General features: G+C 36.7%; 1 protein-coding gene and 1 long non-coding RNA gene across 3 annotated transcripts in view; one reads left to right on the top strand and one right to left on the bottom strand.

The window, feature by feature from the left end:
* LOC125266408 overlaps positions 1–20,888 on the top strand; it is a 218,076-nt gene that overhangs the window by 159,210 nt on the left and 37,978 nt on the right. For both annotated transcript variants that reach the window (XR_007184486.1, XR_007184487.1), the window contains exon 5: positions 6,578–6,639. This is a non-coding gene — a long non-coding RNA (uncharacterized LOC125266408). The remainder of the gene's footprint in view (positions 1–6,577; positions 6,640–20,888) is intronic.
* The window catches only part of efnb1 (ephrin-B1), a 37,892-nt gene that overhangs the window by 14,807 nt on the left and 2,197 nt on the right, over positions 1–20,888 (bottom strand). Inside the window, exon 2 of the mRNA XM_048187022.1 lies at positions 6,471–6,748. Coding sequence (XP_048042979.1) covers positions 6,471–6,748 — 278 coding nt within the window. The remainder of the gene's footprint in view (positions 1–6,470; positions 6,749–20,888) is intronic.

Raw genomic sequence — 20,888 nt, 5'->3', positions numbered from 1 at the left:
AAATAGAAAACAGTTATTTTAAATTGTAATAATATTTCACAATTTTACTTGGTGAGCAGACAAAACTTCTTTTAAAAACATTAAAAATCTTAGTGGTTCCAAACTTTTGGACTGTACTGTATATACACACACACACATACATACATACATATATATTGCTTTCCACTCAAGTCTTTACACCGCAACAAAAAAGATGCAATTGTAAAGGTCAAAGAGAGAGTGGAGAGTTTTTTTTTTTTTTTTTTAAATAAATATTAATACAATACATATATTATATTAAAAGTTTAAAAACAAACAAAAAAATGGACCTAAGGAGAATATGTAAATAAATGTATGATGTGGCCCTCATCACCCACTGATGAGGGCCACATCACCCATGATGTGGCCCCAACCATCCAAGGTGTTACTAAATAAAAAAAATAAAAAAAAATTGCTTTAAGGCAACACTGCAACAATTGAAACAAATGAACCAACAATGTCTTTTTTTTATATGTAATATATTTTTAAAATTATACTTGTTTGTATTTTTTGTGAAATTGAGTGAATATCCAATTTGTGCATGTCAGAATACTAAAAATACTAAAACAACACACAGCAAAGATCAATCATATTAAACTATTTTACTATGGAAAACAGTGTAACAACGTAACATAACTTTTTAAAACTTACAACATACTTTAGACTTCTGCTTGCAATAGTGGGTTAAACATTTCAGAGAGCAGAATATATCAGGCTGGGTGGATATTGGATTGTTATTCAATAGCCCTTTGCAATAGGAGCCATATTCTTCTCACATTACGAAGCGGCTAAAAACCAACTGTTTGCTCTTAGTTTTTGTGCATGTTAAAGGGGTAGTTTAAATTAGGCATCTAACACACATATACACATACAGCTCGATGTGATATTTGACCTCTTTCACCCCAGAGCGACCACAGCGAAATGAAGCCACTCATTTTCATACTTCAGCTGTGGCCTGAGAGACAGTTATGGTGAGAGGTTACACAAAGACCCACACACACAACACACACACACACTCATCATTCTGGTGCAGCGGTTTGGTCAGAATTACTTCAAAGCTGGACTGTCTGAAATCAGAATCATATGTTGCTGACACAGCCTTAACACAAAAATACACACAGAAGCGAACACATACTTGCTCTCTCTCTCGCACACACACACTCAACACAGTCACACGAAAGAGAAGCTGACCCTAAACAACCCTTAATTTAGCTCTTTTTAACTCCCTTAATCCTGAAAACATTGCACAAACCATTAGAGTCTTTTTAGCTGCCACACATTCCTCCTCATCTGGTCATTACGTGCATTTCATGCAGTGATAATCGCAAAATCTTGTGACTGCTCACCATTTTTTCACTTTCCATCCCTCGCTTTTTTCTCTTTCCATCATGTTTAGCGCTCCCTTGACTGTATGACGGTACTGTTTCCATTGTCATGCTTTTCAAATCAACTTCTCAAACACATACATACTGTACACACACACACACACACACACACATTTTTTGACAATTTGATATCTTTCAGCAAGATCCGTTTATGGAAGTAAAATTTTGATGAATGAGCAAATGGTTGGTGTGGTTTGGTTTCTAAATCAATAAAAAAAAATTGCAGGGTCAGAGCTGATCTCTGTCAAAGTAAATATCATGATCAGGGATGCTAAAATGCAGACATCCTTTAGAAACGCTTCTAAAGTTAATGTCTGAATCGCAAGAGCTCAAATCATTCTCATCCAACAGGTTCTTATTTGAATTTAAGTTCTGAAGCTGTCCTCAAACAATGACACAGGATCCATTTCAAACCTGTACTGCTTTCTGAATCCACACAAGAGTGTCTTTCTGGGACACGTACTGGAATTAAACTGTACTGGAATAAAATAAAAGACAGTGAATTCTCAGAATCTCTCTTCATAATTAGAAACAGACACAGAATCTGACCACGCACAGACTTGCTGACCCCAGCCCAGACTGAAAAATACCCAAACAATAAAAACATGCATAGCTTAACGCATGACTGACAGCAATGACAAAAGGACTGCATATTTATATTTATGCCTAAATGATTTTGATTACAGAAGAACCTAAGAAATACAAAAATATATATTTTTTTATTTAATTGGCCCACTACAAAAACTTTTTTCATCTGTATTTTTATCTTGTTTTCCAATAAAATTCTAAACAGTCTGAAAACAAAAGTATTTAAAATTATAATCGGTTTGTTAATATTTGTTGTGAAATTAAGTGACTAACCAACTTGTTCATGTCTCCTAAAATAATTTTAAAAAAGAGCAAAGATCAATGCTAATAAACAATTTTATTTACTAAGGTAAACATTACTGTAACCGACATTACATGACAGAATCTGAGAATAAAAATACTTGAATACTAGAGATTTGAGAAGCAATTTAGTCTTGAAGCTTATTTTTCTTAATTGTTTTTAAATGTTTTAAGCATAAACCTCACTTTTCAACCTTAAGCTTAAATTTATGCTTATGTGAGATTTATTTGAAAAATGCCAATGTGGTAAGGGAAACAAAATGACTGTAAAGTCTTGTAACCTTATACCCTTTTGCAAATTTTATGTTTTTTAAAGGATGTTTAGATATTTTTACTGGAAAACAAGATAAAAATACTGATAAAAAAAAAAAAAAAAACATTTTTAGAGAACAGCACAAGGTGACCGGAGCACTTGAGCTAAACGTTGCGGCACAGCCTGACAGGATAAAGTTAACACGTATGACTCGGAGGCTGAGACAGAGATATGCGAGCGCAGACCCGGCCGGCTTCAAAGAACCAGTGCAGACAGACTGGAGACGATTTGACAAATAGTTACATGGATAAAGGAAAGGAGCAAGGAGATTTCAGGATGCCAGGTTGGCCTCTGGAGCCAGGGCACTGAACCTCTGTAAGGACTACATTGTCTGCTTATCGACTTGCGAATACTGGATGTGTGTAGCCTTCTAGATGAGGTGATCATTTGAAATAAATGAAATCTCTAAATTTAGATTTATACTATAACATGTCCTGAAAGATTTAAATTAAGATGAAATGGAGGGTGCAGCTGAACTAAGAGAAAATCAAAGAGCTCGACAGTTCTTCCTAAAATGGATTAAAGGGGCCGTTTCAGGGTACGACGCGGGTGGCATGACGATATGGTGAGTGTTGAGCTCTGCAGGAAAAGGAAACATAGTCAGCATCATAGAAATCAACATACTGAGGGTACAGAAAAGGCACAGAGGCCGAGAGAAAGAAACTCGACACCAAGCCGAAACGGTATAATATAGTGACAGGAGAAACAGCAGATTCTCGTGGATGGATAAAAAGCACCTGGTGTGACGATGTAGCAACTGAAAAATCCTGGCAGACACGTTCAAGGCGGGTGGGCAGAGTGATGCCTAATGATTTGTCTGTATTAATGAGGTCTGCATCTAGTTGCCATCACAAGCTAAATGTTAACTATTCTTTATCAAACCACACAACTTTTCATTAACATAGTGCAAACAAAAATATTTTAAATGTAATAATTAAACACACCATAAACTTTAACCACAAGTAATGCAAGAAAGACAGGCAAACCCGGGTAGAAATGTACACAGTAAATGCTTTTTTACTCAGGAATTTTGAGAACATAATGAGTTCAATATGCTTTTCTTGACTTGGTGTGTGTTTTAAAAATGATTCCAGTTTGAGTGGTCAGTTTAGATGTCTGGAAACATCTTGCTTACATTTAACACACAAATGGGGAGTTTTATATTAAACTGCATCTATACTTATGCCAAAGTACAATCAGTTCAGGGACTCACTGTATGTAAACAATGTAAATGTGACATACCAATAGCGCACACTGTAGAAGAGGCTTTTGCTGAGAAGCGAATGGATGCGTGTGAAACTGTCACGCTCTAAAGTCTCTCGCTGAGTTATTAACTCGAATGACCAGTGAAAACAAGATGACCAGACAGCAAAAACCACTGAACCCAGAACACAAACACATTTCAGCAAAATTATTTTAACTAGACTCATCCTGTTTACCAGAGCAAGATAAAGGAGCTGGTTGCTAGGGAGTCTTTGTGTGTGTGTGTGTGTGTGTGTGTGATTGAGAGAAAAAGAGAGAGAGAGAGAGAGAGAGAGAGAGAGTGTTTTACTGGATCTAATAGCAGCCCTGCTGCTTTCTGGGGGTGTAGTTGTGGTGATGGGTCAGTAGAGGTGAAGTGGATTATGGGACATGTCTGGGCATCATGGCCAAGAGACCAAAAACCCAGTGAGGCAAGACAACCAATGAGACATGCCTGACTGAAAGTGTCTCTCCCTCCCACCATCCTTGGGGAAAGAGTTAAAAAAAGAAAGCGGGGTAAAGAGAAAAGGAGTGTGTTACATTTACCATGCTGTTCCCTGCTGTTTTTAGCATGCATTTATGCTGCACGTGTTAGAAATCTTTCATTCTGATTGAATCATTAATCAGTGCTTCAGTACAACTGTCTCACAAAAGCTTGACTGTGGCATTTACAGATTTACACAAACATAATACCATTACTATGGAAGCCTGTTCCTGCCTTTCTGACTTTATTTGTCATAATTATGGCTTAATTTCTCATCATTGTGACTTTATTACCCACAATTGCGACTTTGTATCACAATACGAGTTTATTTTTTATTTTAAACTGTATCCCTCATTTTAAACTATTTCAAATACCCGTTTTATTTTTTACTCTAAGGCAGAAACTGGCTTCCATATTTTATATACACACACACATTCCATTGAATTCTACGGTTTTTGTATTGTGCTAATGATATTTTCTCTTCCTTAACCTTACCCCAAACCATCACACAGTCTGGTCCACACAATGTGATTTCCGGTTTTGCTATTCTTTTGGGGACATTAGGACCCCATAAAGTAGGCAAAAACACACTTTTAGCACTGCGATGTAAACGCATTTACCAAATAAATTCCGTGATGTGCATTAAAATAGTCATAGTCATGTGACATGCACAGAATCTGGAATGCAAAGTGGTTCAGTATTACCTCTCAGAACTGTCTTACATGACTGTGTTTCTCAAATCGACCTTCGAAACCAATATAAGATGACCATGTTTATTGTGTTTTGTCCACGCGCTCTAAGGCACAAGTAATTTATTATAGGCAGTGTTGGGGGTAACGCATTACAAGTAATGCGAGTTACGTAACAGATTACTTTTTCCAAGTAACTAGTAAAATAACGCATTACTTTTATATTTACAAAACATTTTACTTTTTTAAAATAAGTAACAAAAGTTATTTTGTTTTCCCATTATTGACTGAGACTTCTTCTGTCCCCATGTTGAGAGAAATCGAGGGTGAGCGCTGTGTGCTCTGTGTGTAAACATGATGGTTATTCTAGACTAGTTCTAGACTAAATATGAGCATACATATACTCATCTCACTTGCACAAAAACAGATTCAGTATTCCTTAAAATTAATAAAAACTGTGAAATGCAAACTCAGAATATTTCACAAACATGCAATTATTAATATTAAATAATAGAATAATAGTTAAATAATGTTAAATATACTAATGTATTTAATCTCATCTCACTTTATTAAGCAATGTCTTTGCTGCTGACCTTTGATGATCCAGTTCAACATTACTAATAAGAAAAAATGACTTAAATAAACATCACATTTGTGTTTCTTTTCGTTGTTTTTATTGCTTAAGAAAGAGTGTTGAACTTTCATCTCCTGCATCCTATTCTTCTGTGATCCAGAATTGCAGTACAGCTGAGATATTTGTTTGCATTTATTTTTAGAGTTTAGTTTATTTGCATTTCCTTCAGCCTAAGGCTTATTCATTTCACTTTTGGTGTGAAATGGCCTTAACATTTGCCAAAAAAAAAGAACAAACAAACAAAAAGCCCAGGCCAGATGAGAAAAAGTAACACAACGCATTACTTTCCATAAAAAGTAACCAAGTAACACAGTTACTTTTTTAGTGGGTATTGTAGCACAATATTGTAATGCATTACTTTTAAAAGTAGCTTTCACCAACACTGATTATAGGATATATACAAATTATTATATAAAGTGGCTTCTCCTATTGCAGCAACCAATTTATCAGGTGTGTGACAATTTTGTTCTCTTCGACTCATTGGATGGAAACGCTGCTTAATTCACAAATGTTTTATGCGAAATTCCAATTTTACGCACAAGTTATATTCGCAACTTTGGGTGGAAACATAACTTATAAAATGGGACTTCTCATTAACTTCTGTTATATTTAAAATAACCTCTTTTTTAATTACAATAGATTCATGTTTGTAAACTTTAAAGATTTTTAGAAGTGAATCAATACTGATATGTACGTGAATCAATATGTTTAGGGGCACTCCTAAAGGTTCAATTTTTGAAAATATTTCTGTATGAATCATTTTAGCAAATAAAGTATAGAAAGGTTAGACAAATACAGAAAAGCTGGTGTTACTTACAGGTGATGTAATAGTTTGTGAAGCGTTTGAATTCCAGTCCCATGTAGTTTGGACTGAATTCCTGGAACTTGATGGTGAATTTGATGTCTTTCTCTGGTTTGTTGCAGGTCACCAGAACATTGGGGTCCAGTATGGTGCTGCAGGACTCTGCCTGCTCTTTCCTCACCAGGTAGAGTTTATAAAACTCGTACGGTCTCCCAATTTCCCCTTTGGGGCAGATAATGTCTAGTTTGTCACCGATCTCAGGGTAGATCACCAAGCCCTTCCCAGACACAAACCTGCAACACAAAGCATACAAAGTTAAACATAAAATAAAATCACAAACACATTTAAACAATCCTTTCTGCGACTGACTCAGTAGAATTTGCATCTCTGTGGACCTTACAATCATGAGAGGAAAAACTTGGGTTCAAATAGCCCTCCAGACTGCCAAGATCCTCCACAAAATGCTCCAGAGGGACTATCGCCATTCCTTTTTTCCTTTTAATAACATATTTCAAAATATCAAACAATTCCAAATATGAAAGAAAGAGAGCAACAGAAAAGCAGAGTCAGAAATGAGCTGGATGGAGATGGAGCTGAATCTGCTGACTATGATTTATTGGACAGGAAAAGAGAAGCATCTTACTTTGTTTATTAGAGTTTATAATTTATTGTTCATGTGCTGATCAACACTGCTCGCACATTTAGGGAATATATGATTCATTCTCAGTAACGCTGACTTGTGTGTGTGTGTGTGTGTGTGTGTGTGCACCCATCAGTATGTGTCTGTAAGGAGAGATGATTGCACCACAGTTATTCACCCATTTTACTGCTAACCGCAAACAAACACACACAAGAAGAAATGCAAACACACACAGACATGCCCTGAAACTACATACACATACGCACAGACAAAAACACATACACAGAAATCCCCTAAAACTACAAAAGCATATGCAAAAGACACACACCCTCTATGGCAATTAAACAGAAACCTTTAAATAAAAAACATCATGAGAACTTGTGTTTCCCTGATATATGGCCCTGATCAAACTCAAATATTGTCTCTGTATAATGTAATTCTGCTGGTTATTTCGGCTCTCATGCACACGCTCTTCGCTGCAGGCTGTTCACTGGTTTAACACATAAGAGCGCACAAAACATCTTCACAGACGGATTAACAACAAAAACCTTTTACTGGGGCACAGACTTCCGTCTACTTCACAAGGCATGCTGTATGTGTGTTCACGTGTGTCTATGTCTGAGGTGTGTACAGGATTGTGAAATCCAATTATGACTGAGTAATTACAGCCATTGAGAAGCACAATTATGTTCTCAATGAGAAGAAGGGAAACAATGGCAACAGAGACTTATATAAACAAGAATATACACACTGTAGTTATGATAGCTTACAGTTCTGTCATTGAAAAGAATAGAGAAGAAATGCATCAATAGCTAAAAAATGTAAATTATAAACAAAGTGTGTAAATTCAGGAATTTCAGAAAACCAATTAATATGTCTTTAAGTGAGTAGTAGGTATGAACAATAAATCTGTACAATATCAGTTATCGACCAATGTTAGAGATTTTTTTATGTATCGGTAAAGGTTGACATTGGATATATAAACACTACCATTCAGTCAGTAAGATTAATCATATTTAATATTTCTATTCAGTAAGGATGCATTATATGTGACATATTTATACCGTTAGAAAAGATTTCTATTTCAAATAAATGCTGTTTTGAATTTTCTATTCATCAAAGAACCCTGAAAGTAATGTATCACTGTTTCCACAAAGATATTAAGCAGCACAACCGTTTTCAACATTGATAATAATAAGAAATATTTCTTGCGCACCAAATCAGCATATTAGTATGATTTCTGAAGGATCATGTGAGTAATGATGCTGAAAATTCAGCTTTGCCATTACAGGAATGAATTACATTTTAAAATATATTACAGTAGAAAACAGTTCAATTGCAATATTTCACAATTTTTTTGTTTTTACTGTAAATAAATGCAGCCTTGGTAAGCATAAGAGACTTCTTTCAAAAACATTTGAAAATCTTCAAAAAACTAATGACCCCAAACCTTTGAAAAGTATATTGAAAATAAATCACTGAATACCAATTAAAAATATCTAATATGTAACTTAATATAATAATAAATAACCAATGTTTATCTGACATATAAAATAGGAACATTCATATACAAAATGCATCGTATTGTGAGTAGACGATCAGCCCAGAGACGAGCGATTTTAGTCAAATGTCGTAGCAGTTCATAAAAGTAGATATCTGAGGCGTTGACACCAGAGAATATCTGTGTGTGCGCGCGTGAGAGAATAAGAGATTTGCATGACTGAAGGAGTTTTGCAGGGTTAAACTCTTTGTGTGACATTTGCCTCCTCTGTCTGCGGCTTCTTCTCTGTTCCTGTCTATCCCTTTCTTTTATCCCTCTGTTTCTAGATCTCTCTTTTCATCCCTCTCTTTTTTCCCCATCAATGAAGATGTCAAACTCGTGCCCTTCCTCTGACGGCCAGCTATGACTGAACAAATCAGAAACAGAAAGAGAAAGCGAGTGAGGAGGAGGAGGAATCTGACCTCCTCAACTCTGAAGAAAAGACTTCATCACTTCCTGTCAAATCAGCAGCTGCTGCAGACAGAGAATTTCAGAAGCAGGACCTGAGAGGGATTGTTTGAGAATATGTGTGTGTGTGTGTTGGGAGCTCAAAGAGGTTCAATAATAGGCAGTTCACTCCCTAAAACACACAGCGCTGCTTCTGAGAAGATCCCACCAGCAAATTTATAATCATTTAGGTAACCCTTCCTGTTCCTAGGGGACGTTAAGAAGTTTGTGTCCCTCTGTGTTTGTGAATGCGCCATGCATTTCTGATGTGCGCATCAGATAGGTCAGACAATCAGGGTTTTTTTTTATAATTAATGCTTGTTTACTTCACTAACTCTATTAAAATAAAAATATTTTATATTAATATACATTAATATACTTAATTAATTATAGTATTAATAATTATAGAACTTACATTGATGATCTGTATCAGGTTTATATAATGTAATAATTCTCATTAATAATTATACAAGAAAAGTTACTCTTATTTTTTCTCTTTTTTTTACTCTGTATAATTATAATATTTTTTTAAATATAATATATATTTAAAAATAAAAGATAAGTCAGAATAACAAAATTCTAGAAGGACATCAATAATAAACAAATGCCATTTCCTGCTTAAAATTGAATTAAATCAGTAGCACATTAGAGAGTGGGGGAGATGTCTTAATTCAAATTGTAAATGTAATTATCCACACACACACACACACACACACACACACACATACGCACTTCAGTTTCTGTGCAATGTGTGAAACAGAGTTAGACCCACAAGCTCACACACACACACTCTCACACACACACACACACACACACACACCCAATAAGAGGCCTCCTCGCTTTTTAAACAAGTGAACACGGGATTAGACCAGGACTGAATGGCACCAATTAAATACTGAATACAGCAGCCATGCAAATCAGCCTCATTCAAGAGGGAGGGAGAGAGAGAGAGAGAGAGAGAGAGAGAGAGAGAGAGAGAGAGACACAGACACCTCTTAACACACAAGCGTCTACATTCTGAGAAGGGGCTGTAATCACATGTCTTGGCATTAAGTCTAACCTCCACAATGGACCAACAACGGCAACTTATATATACACAACGCACACCTCTTATTTTACAATTTAAAGTCTGGAAAGTTTAGTTTTATTTTTGATGTGTAACATATCCAATGGGAAAATGTAGTCACCTATCTCTCATTAAGCAGACACACACTCAATGTGGAGACGCCGGGTGTATGTATAGAGTGTGGTGGTCATGTGATTGTCCATTCTCAAGACAGAGCTCCTACAAGTGGCTCTTTGTCTGCGAGCGAGAGAAAGAGAGAGAGAGAGAGAGCGACAGCTTACACATATCCCACTCACAATAACAACTGCACACAAACTCACACACTCAAAAAACACACAGAGCCTTGGGCATCTTGTTGAGAATGAGAGAAATGAGTGAATGGAGTCTAAGAGAGATGAGGAATCTCCATAGCAGAGCCCCCCCCCCCATCCTCATTAATTCTCTCTCTTTTTCACTCTCTCTCTCTCACACACACTCACCATACACACACTTTGGAGTTGAACTTTTTGCATGTTTAGAGTAATTTTTTTTACTTGATTTAAATATTGTTTTTTCAAATAAGCACATCTCTGGATGTTCCCAAATTGAGATTGTTAGTTGACTTCTGATGAGAAATAAGTCAAGCTATTTAATAAGTATAGCTAGTCCAAGTATAGCTATGTATACACACATAAAAAATCATTCACACATGCATATCACTGACATCTCTTGTTTTTAAACATAGCTAAATATAATTACTACAGATTAAGCCAAAACCTACCACCAAAAAAGTTTATTTTAGTTTCTGATTTAACTGAAAATATTTATTTAATTTATGAATCGGTTTCTTACTTTAACGCAGCTAAAAGTTTAAGTGAAGGTTCATATCCTGTATTGAATCCTAATCTAAATATATAGGCTAATCCTTTCATATCCTATCTGATAGAAACACCGAATGCAAGCAAAGGGGATTTCTTGGATTTTTAGTCAACGGGCAACAGTGCACCGGGTTTTTATCAGTCGGCCTTGGAGGGGAATGATGACTCCCCATCACACAATCAGACAGAAGTACATTCTTTCACTTGATTCGTTTCCTGCTCTCCTCCTCAATGTCTTTAGCTGCTGTTTTTCACCCATATTACTTTCACCAGTTCAAAGAGGCTAGAGGCTAGAGGTCAAGCTAAAGTTCCCTACTGAACCATCAAGATCTGCAAATACATCAAGTGAACAGACAGAATTCTCAAGAACGTTTCCACTTTACTGTTTACCAGCGTCATAATATTTCCATTCGCCCTGATCCTTACGTAGGACTGGTGCTGATGGCACGAGTGGAAATCACCAGGGATCCCACAAAAGAATAACAAAACTATTTTTAGTTTGCAATGCTGTACATTCTGCATTTTTTAGTTGTGATGACAATACACTTGAAAAAATTGTGACAGTTCAGATTTTTTGGACTGCTGTATGAGTTTCTTGTGACATTTGATAGTTTCACATCAAGCTTCCAGGAAGACATCTATATGACAGGTCTTCCCGTAGTGCAAGAAGATATCTTACATCTGTTCAGCCCTGAAACAATGACTTTAGCCCTGTAGGATTTTCTTACCTCCAAAAAAACTACAATTTAACCAGCTTTACAGAACCTGTTCATTTTGTTACAAATGCCTAATGATGATGATGATAATAATAATAGCAATATTACAAGACTATACGGTATTACTCAGTGGGTAAATAACTACAAGTAATGGCATTACAGATTTTACAATAACATTTTTACGCTTTACATTATTATAAATATTATCACCATGATACAGGCAGCGTCTGTATAACATTTATGTTATTTTTATCAATTTTAAGCCATACTTCTGATTTTCTAAACAAATGATCTAGTCTGACATATATTTAAATATTTTTTCTTCTTTTTTCTCCCTCAAATAACTAGCAAGCTAGTTACTCTTTGTTTGTAGCTAACTTTTTTTCAGAAGGGCAGCTTGACTGCAGATACTGTTGTATCTCGAAACTCTAAAATTTCTGTTTTTAAAATAATATCTGAATAACACAGTGTTATTTATAAAAGCACAAGGATGTTCATTTAATTAATAACAGAATTCATAACCACATTTAAGAGTCTTTGTCTGAGCTCAAAATGCATTGGCACGGTGGTATCAGTTGCTATGGCAGACAGTATATATATTTAGTGTGCAAAAAGAAAAAACACAGCCAGAAATGCTCATATTTACTCTGTCTCTCTCTGTCAAAGTCTGTCTCACTCTCGTCTCGTCTTCGTTCTCTCTCTCTCTCTCACACACACACACACAAATTTTTGCTCTCCCACTCACTGTCAGGAGTATTGTGTTTGTCTGAGTGTGAGATGAAAGGTATGAATTCCTCCAGAGCTCCTCCAGGATACCACCGTTAAACACACACACACACACACACACACACACACACACACACTGAGTATAATATCTGTGCTCATAATGTGTATGTAGGGGTGTGTGTACAAGTCACAGGTCACAGTAATGCAGAAACAATTTCAGTGTGTATGTGTGTTTTTTCTCTCACAGAATCTCCCATTACAGAGCAATTAAAGCAACTGCAAACACACACACACACACACACACAGGTTATACTTGTTCAACAGCTCACTCTAAAGTGCCTGGGAGAAAACAATGAAAGAAATCACACACACACACACACACACACACACACACAAGGAAAAAATGTCATTTTAGTAATAGCGATGTCAACACATTTATTGTTATCTGTGACCGCATCACTGATTGATATTTACACACATGAGAAATATAATAGGAGAGATAGAGAGACTCTTGGGAACCAAAACCAACAAGAGAACAATGATAAGTTGTCATTAGACACTAACAAACTCCCTCATCACACTTTTGTGTTTCAGTCTGTCATGGTAATGTGAACTAGAATGAGTCTATGTCTTCATCTTCACAAAAATATACACAACGCATGTTGGTTTCACTACATTTACCTTTCACCAAATGTAAATTAAGAACAAAATAATTTACTAACACCGTTTAATGTAATATTTAGCAATTCTTTAAAAACTTTCAAAATATTTTCCCATTGGCTGTCAGAAGTGTTTAGAAGAAGTCTCTTATATACAGTAAAAACTGTAATATTGTGAAATATTTTTTTAATACTTTATTCCTGTGATGGCAAAGCTGGATTTTCAGTAGTCATTACTCCAATCTTCAGTGTCACATGATTCTTCAGAAATCATTAGGTGCGTCACAATTCGTGTACTTTTGCACTATTCTATGCCATTTTGTAGTATAAATAGTTGGAGTAGTGTGTTCATGCTAAAAATTCCAAAAAGAAAAAGTGCACTTTAAATACCCAGATGATGCACTTAATTAACAAAAAAAAAAAGTGTGGAATGTTAGACACTTCATGCACTCAACTGGCGCAGCTTTAATTACGTAGCGGAGGGGGAGGGGCTATCAGACGCTGACGTTCAATGACAAAATAACCAAAAATTAATACATTACAAGGATTGAGCATAGTGCGTCATTTGGGACACAACTATTCAAATTTGCCACTTTGGTGCACAAGAAAATTGTATTATCATGTTGAAAATAGTTAATATTTTTGTGGAAACTGTGATAAATTTTTTTTTGATGAATAGAAAGTTCAAAAGAACAGAATTTTTCTCATCAAAATCAAATTAATGCATCCTTGCTGAATAAAAGTTCTTTCATTTCTTAAAAAAAAAAAAATCTTATGGACTATGAATGTTTTTAAATAGTAGTATATTTAGACAAAACAGAATAGAATTTTAATATTGTCCATTCATCAATTATCGAATCGATCATAACAGGAAAATATGTATCAGTTTAGCTCCCTCAACCAGAATTATAATATTGGCGCATCCCTTGTGGTGATATTTGCTAAAACCCACCAATCCAAACATCACACAAACTTCACAGCAGATTCAAATTAAAACATGATTTATGAGCCTTTCATATAGTGAAGTCCACTTTTCAACAGGTTTCACTGCATTTGTGAGGACATTTCCAAAATTTGGGCATCACAAGGAGATGAACAAACTCCCTTTCTCTCTCTCTCTCTCTCTCTCTCTCTCTCTCTCTCTCTCTCTCTCTCTCTCTCATGTTTTATGAATTAGCCGTGTGTGTGTGTGTGTGTGTGTGTGTGTGTGTGTGTGTGTGTATGTGAGTCAAGTGTGTTTTCAGCATTGTTTTATAATTAGATTTTCCATTTGTTCTGTCCAGCTGCAGGCAGAGATCACTGTCTCACCAATAATGGCTCTAAACTCCTTCTCCCCTCCATTTTAAATAATAATGAGCCTTTAAAATGGCTGATTCAGACATATCCCTAAAAGCAGCTTTCTGCAGCTCCTGGACCAGTAAACAGCTTTCGGCTTGATCTATCTGTGGGCGTCCTGAGCCTGATATTTGGGTGTTTTCAACCAAACCTAAGTTGAGTGAGGAGAGTTTGATCCCCCGTGTGCGTTCAGGAGTAAGTTTTCTAATGGCAGGTAACCCTAAGCAGCTTAAAACCGCTGCGTGAGAGATCTGTTCTCAGGTCAGCTGGAGCTAATAAAGGTTATTGTGATTTGAAATTGCATGCAGAGAGCGCTGAGCTCAGATCAGCTGGAGATGAAAGCAGGCTGGAGACTTCAGCTTCTCTGATGCTTTATAGCGGCATTTAGCTGACTGAAAGCGTGACCATTTCTCCGGACACACACGCACACACGCCGGCAAGGAATGATGGGTTTAGCGAGTGTGATGGTCTGAGCTGTCGACTGGAAAGTGGATAAAAAGGATGGAGGAGCTTTGAACTCTAAAAGGGTGTGACTGATGGCCCGCTGTGTGTGCGCGTTGTGTTTGTGTGTACTATACGTCGCAGAATTTAAGCAGGTTTGGAGTTGCTAGACTTGCAGTGCCTCTCTTTGTTTACAGTACGAGTATAAATGTGTTAAGAGTAGATATATACCCATAATCCACCAGCGCGTACTGTCTCACATGGTCAAAAGAGAAAGCAAACATGAGAGTGTGAATACGCACACGGAGAACTGAAGGAACAAACAGATCGCAAACCTCTCCTTACAGAACGCTAATCGTTTCCCACCTCACGCCCTTGTGTTTGTTGTGTGTGTGACAGGCTATGCGAATATCCAGTCACTTTGCAGGAAAGGTTGCAGCTGTTGTACAAAGGGAAGCCTGAGTGTGTTGTTACGGAAAGACACATCATGGTCAGATCTTTCACGAGATGCTTTAATCGTGATGATACAGTGCGCTGTTCCCTCTTTAAAAAGAATGACAGAGAAACTGGTGTTTAACGTCTCGGATTTGTTTGACGTTTATGAGTCTAGGTATTTGCATAATGGGTGATCAGAAGAAGGAGAGAGGAAACAGAGGGACAAGAATCTGGCCCAACTGTAATGATATATATATATGAGCACCCACCCCAAACCACAGCACTGTAGTGACTTATCCAGCAGCCTGAATGTGACTCTTGTCACGTTCTCACGGCAGTTCGGAGGTGAGAGTCAAAGCAAACTTTAGGTATAACATCGAAGTGGGTTTAACTACAATATTAAATTTAATTCAAATAGTTTTATTATATATTACATAAAAATCTTAAGAGATGGATGAATGTACAGCTACAATCATTTAATCCAAAAATTACCACAAAAAAAAAAAAAAAAAAATCACTGCATTTGACTCGCACTATATTCCACGCGACAGCTTTGTGTCAGGAACAAAGAAATTATTGGCTCTCAAATCTCATTCAAAAAGATACATTCAAACTTGGTGTGTCTTGAGGCAGGAAAATTTGAATGTTTAAATGTGTAAAAGATATTTGAGTGTTTAGGAGCAGGGGAGGTTTTTCAGGGAAAGCCGACTTAAATTTCAGTCTGTTCCTCACACAAAATGATCACATTGCTTCAGAAGGCTTGGAATACAGCACAAGAGTAAAAAGGACTACTTTTATTATATTTTTAATGTTCTTTTGCCATTACTGGAGCCTGACAGTAGAAATCAGTGTCTGCTTTCATTGCAGCTTGGTCATTATGAGAAAGAAAAAAAAAAAACTTTGTGTGCCACAGAAGATGAAAATCTTACAAGTTTGGAAGACATGAAGGTGAGTAAATGATGTCTGAATTCTCATGGTAACCCTAGAAGTTAAGGCCTTGGGTAACGTAATGAAATCCTCTGAAACAAGTTGAAATACACAATAGCAACGTTTTAGTGGTACAGGATAAAAGACAGGACAAAGGAGGAAGTATAGTGGGACTGTTTACAAAAAGTTTAGGTTGTTTACATAATGTAATGTGGCGGTACAATATGGTGATGTTATCAGATTGTATTCTACTATGAAACTCTGATATATATCAAGACACCGAATGATTAACATGTTCATGAACCACCTTAAAGGGATAGTTCACCCAAAACTGAAAATTATGTCATTATTTATTCTAACTCATGTTATTACAGTTTTGCTTACCGTTTGGTTGCTGACTTCTACTACATGTATCTATTTCTAAAGATAATTAATTAAAAAGAAAATTTCTCAAAATATATATTATTTTCCACAGAAGAAAAAAAGTCATAGGTTTGGAACAACATGAGGGTGAGTAAAAGCTGACAAAATTCATTTTGGGGTGAGCTATCCTTTTAAAAAATTAGCAGACATCTAAACAAAGTATCTAAACAAAGACATTCTGGCACAGACTTCTACTGTTTATAAATAAAGCTAATTATGATTACAACAGACTGACCATAACCCAAACCCTATTAGAAACCTTGTAGCCTTTTTTACAGTTACAAAACAAAAAAACAAAACAAATTTACTTCTGCTTTATTTATGAATGATTCTGACCCCTAAGGAAGTCCTGGACCCCAGTGGGAGGTTTTGTCAAATTTAGCTAACTTCTGGGGACAATTTTGTCCCCAAAGTATAACTAAGTAAACCAACCCCCGCCCGCCCCCCCAGCAGCTGCCACTGCTCCTCTTCCGTCGTGTGCTCCGACAGACCCTACAACTACAAACATTACAGTCCTTAAAACAACACGGGCGCTAGGCTCGGAGCGCGTCTGTGCGTGTGAGAGCCGTTTGAGGAGGCTGTGAGTGCCCAGCGGTCATGCTTGGTCAGGGACAGACAATGTGCGTTTGTTACTTAAGCACTGTTGTTAATGAAGCCCTCCCCATGCACACACACACATGGATGTACAATAAAAATTAGGTTTCACGCCAACCCCTCTCGCTTTCTCTCTCTGTTATGTAACGACTATAGAAAAACGGTTTTAAGTTGCAAACTGAATCCCCGTTAAAATGTACATGGTTATAGCCGTCACATTGTTAGACTCTCAGGATATGACATTAACGGAAGAAAACTCGCTCACACACACACACACACACACCTAAACATCCACAACACCGTGAAATGCTATCAACGATAGAACAAAAGCCACTTCACACACACTTCAGAGAGGAACAGGTCTGTTGTGGAAATGCCGGCTGAGACAGAGGGAAGTGTGTGTGTGTGAGTCTGCGTGAGTCCTCTCTTGCTGTTCAACATATTGAAACTCTGACAGAGTTAATCTCCTCACTGTCAACTCCTATTATAACACCACTGATCATGACATACACACACACTAACTCATGCATACACAAAAACACGCACACATTCAAGCGTACACTCTCGTAAATTCACACGGACACATGATTGAAAGTAGCACGACTCGGAGAATAATTATTACTGCTGTGTATGACTGAATATATGCCCAAACATGTCCTAAATGATCCCGAACAGTCACACACGAATCCGTTTCTTTGATCGCACTTGAGACCGACGTGATTCCTGAGCAGGTCAAAGGTCATTTAATGTCTTTTCACGTCAAAATAATCAGATTTTTCAGACCCCCAAAAATTGCTTTCAGAAATTTCTACATTTTAAACGCGGCTAAGCAGTTAGAGCGTGTTCGCAACAGGTTGGAATCGCTCACAGGGACGCAGATTTGAGTCTGGCCTACATCATATGCTTTCTGGTCATTCTCTTTTATTATTTCTTGAAAATCCAAGACCAACTGCTAGAAAATGGTTTCATCATTTACTAAAACTCATGTCATTTCCAAACTTTTGTCTGCGTGGCACATAAAAGATATTTTTAAGAACGTTTTGAGTGTTTTTGTCCATGCAATTTTAGTCAATGGGGTCCAGAACAACATTGTTTTGTTGTGGAAAAGAAGATTTTCCAATTTTTAAATTTTCAGGCACTTTTTTTTTTTTTTTTTTTTTTTTTACATTTTTAAAGAGTGTTCATGAGCTAAACAGGATATTTAACTGCTGCTTTAGTCGGTTATATGTGCACATAGAAGTTGCTGATTAAGACTAATTGTGCACCACAGAGTGTTGGGTAAATGAACGAACTTGTACGCTTGAATACACACTCTCACACACATAAGTAAGGTACTTCAGTAGCATTTTTGAGCTAATGAGAGACAGATTTCCAATTAGCTCCTCATCTCCTCCCTTAGCACTGGAATATAGCCAAAACACACAGGCACATTCATACATATATCATGGATTCCCTCTTACTTTGTTCTTAAAATATCCAAAAGCCAAAAGAAATTGAGTTAATTTGCAGTCGTTCATCAGAAAATTGTTTCTAAACAGCTAGAGTGTTTTCTTGATAAGCGAGTGGCTGCCAAGAACTTGAATGTTGTAAAATTATATTAATTTGTAACTAGAAGAAGTTGATGATGTAACTGAGAAGTAAAGAGAGTCCTCGTTTTGTTGTTTATGTGTGTTTGATTGGGTGTATAGTGTGTGACACATTAAAGGAATAAGATATAACCTGAAATCTCTGCCTCAATGTGATAATTGTCCCAGTGATTAGCTACTTTATTCTCTCTGTCTGTCACTCTCTCTCTATTCCCAGCAGAATCTACTTCTCTTTTCTTCCCTCAAGGCAGAGGAAGGGAGGGGAGGGGTGTCGCTTTTACATTTTTCTCAGTCCAAATTATAGCTGTGAACCATGCAGATAGGAACAGAATTATACATCTGAAACCAGCAGTAAGTCTGTGCGTGAGCGAGTATGTGTAGTTGTGTCTAGAAGTAATTAAATTTACATAATTGTGTCAACAGAATAAATCAGTGAAGCTCTTGTTCCACCAAATGTTTCTTCCAGAGAAAACGCAGCGGTAGCTTCAGCATTCAGTAAACTTTGCGTTTTGCTGATATAAATATAAGAGTGCTGAGGGGTGGAGAACGCAGCCAGAGTTTTTCTAATTTTACAGTCCTTCAATTATATTTCGCATTCAGTCTGACCTAGAACACAAATGGCACATTATTATGGGTAAGAGAGCCGTATGTGTGTGTGTGTGTGTATGATAGCCTCACTGCTGAGAGTCTGGTAAGAGGTTTAAAGGGTGACTTGGACTTAGTGGTGGTGGACGCTCCCATATGTCCGCTGCAGAGATAGAGCGCAGAGAGTGTGTTTGCCTGAGGCCCATATGTCTTTATGAGAGTGCTTAGGATAATCTTTGCATTCAACGACCAATTCAGCCTGTGTATTGAGTTATTGTGCTGTGTTTTAATGAGATGTGGGATTGAGATGTGCAGACATGTATCTCGTAAAACTCAAAAACAATCACTAACAAACGGTTCTGATATTGTTTTGCTCGACTTCACACACTCTTTCAAAGTCGATTCTTCTCAATGTACTGTGAGGTTCTCTGAATCTGTAACTAAAAACACCCATGCTCATGCACAGGTGCACACACACACACACACACACACACACACACACACACACACACGCATTCTGTAATTAAATAAACATTAAGTACTTAAAACAACATGCAGCAACTGTGATAAAACAGACCAGGCCAGTTTGAGCATCTGCTGTGCCGTGGAGCTCAAAGCTGCTTCAATGAGTTACACAGAGAGGCTCCAGCAACTGATCTGAAATTCTCTCGCAGGACAAAAAGCTCAAATCTTGCTGGTTTTTTAGATCTGCGTAATGGGTTTAGCTCCTATGCACAATAATAAAATTAAAGTAAAAAAAAAAAAAAAAACTACATAGCTCACCATTCATTTTCTATAATCTGAGTCTTGAGAGCCCAAGTGTTTTTGCATGTAGCAAAATGTATTATTTTTCAAAAAAATTACCAAAATTTAAAACTAATAGGCTAAATATAAAATATAAATGTAATGTCTGAATAAAGGAAAGGCATTAAATACATTTTAGTAAAACTTCATGAAGTAGCCTATAGCTTTAAAAAGTTATTTAAAACTTTATTCAATGCTTAACAGATATAGTTGATTCATAAATGGTCCACAACATTTCTAACTGTTTGGATGTGAATTAACTAAAGATCTGTTAAGCATTATATAATATAGTAATGTTTAACAATATTAATTTAAGGTTTTTTAAATTGTTACCAATTTCTAAGCAGTTAACTGTTTAGTTTTTGCATTTTCCTTCCTTTTCGCATGAGAACATTAAAAATGAAAAAATAAAAACAAATTTATGTTCATTCGTAATTTACGATCACAGTGCGGTTTGAGTTTTAAAAGCACAATTTATGTTTTCGCGTCGACCCTCGGGATCTCACATGCTAAAGTTTTCAAGTTTTCTGCTCATCTTTTACAAGCCCAACCGAGCGACTCCTTAATTAAAATATTCCCCTCGAGATGAAAAACACATGTGCACTATTCCTGTCCCCCCTGTTTACGCTCATAACTCAGCGGCTGTGTCTCA

This window comes from Megalobrama amblycephala, linkage group LG4, assembly GCF_018812025.1.
Source record: "Megalobrama amblycephala isolate DHTTF-2021 linkage group LG4, ASM1881202v1, whole genome shotgun sequence".
In the NCBI taxonomy this organism is placed as follows: Eukaryota; Metazoa; Chordata; class Actinopteri; order Cypriniformes; family Xenocyprididae; genus Megalobrama; species Megalobrama amblycephala.
The sequence above is the reverse complement of the archived record's forward strand: the minus strand, read 5'-3'. Positions and strand labels throughout refer to the sequence as shown.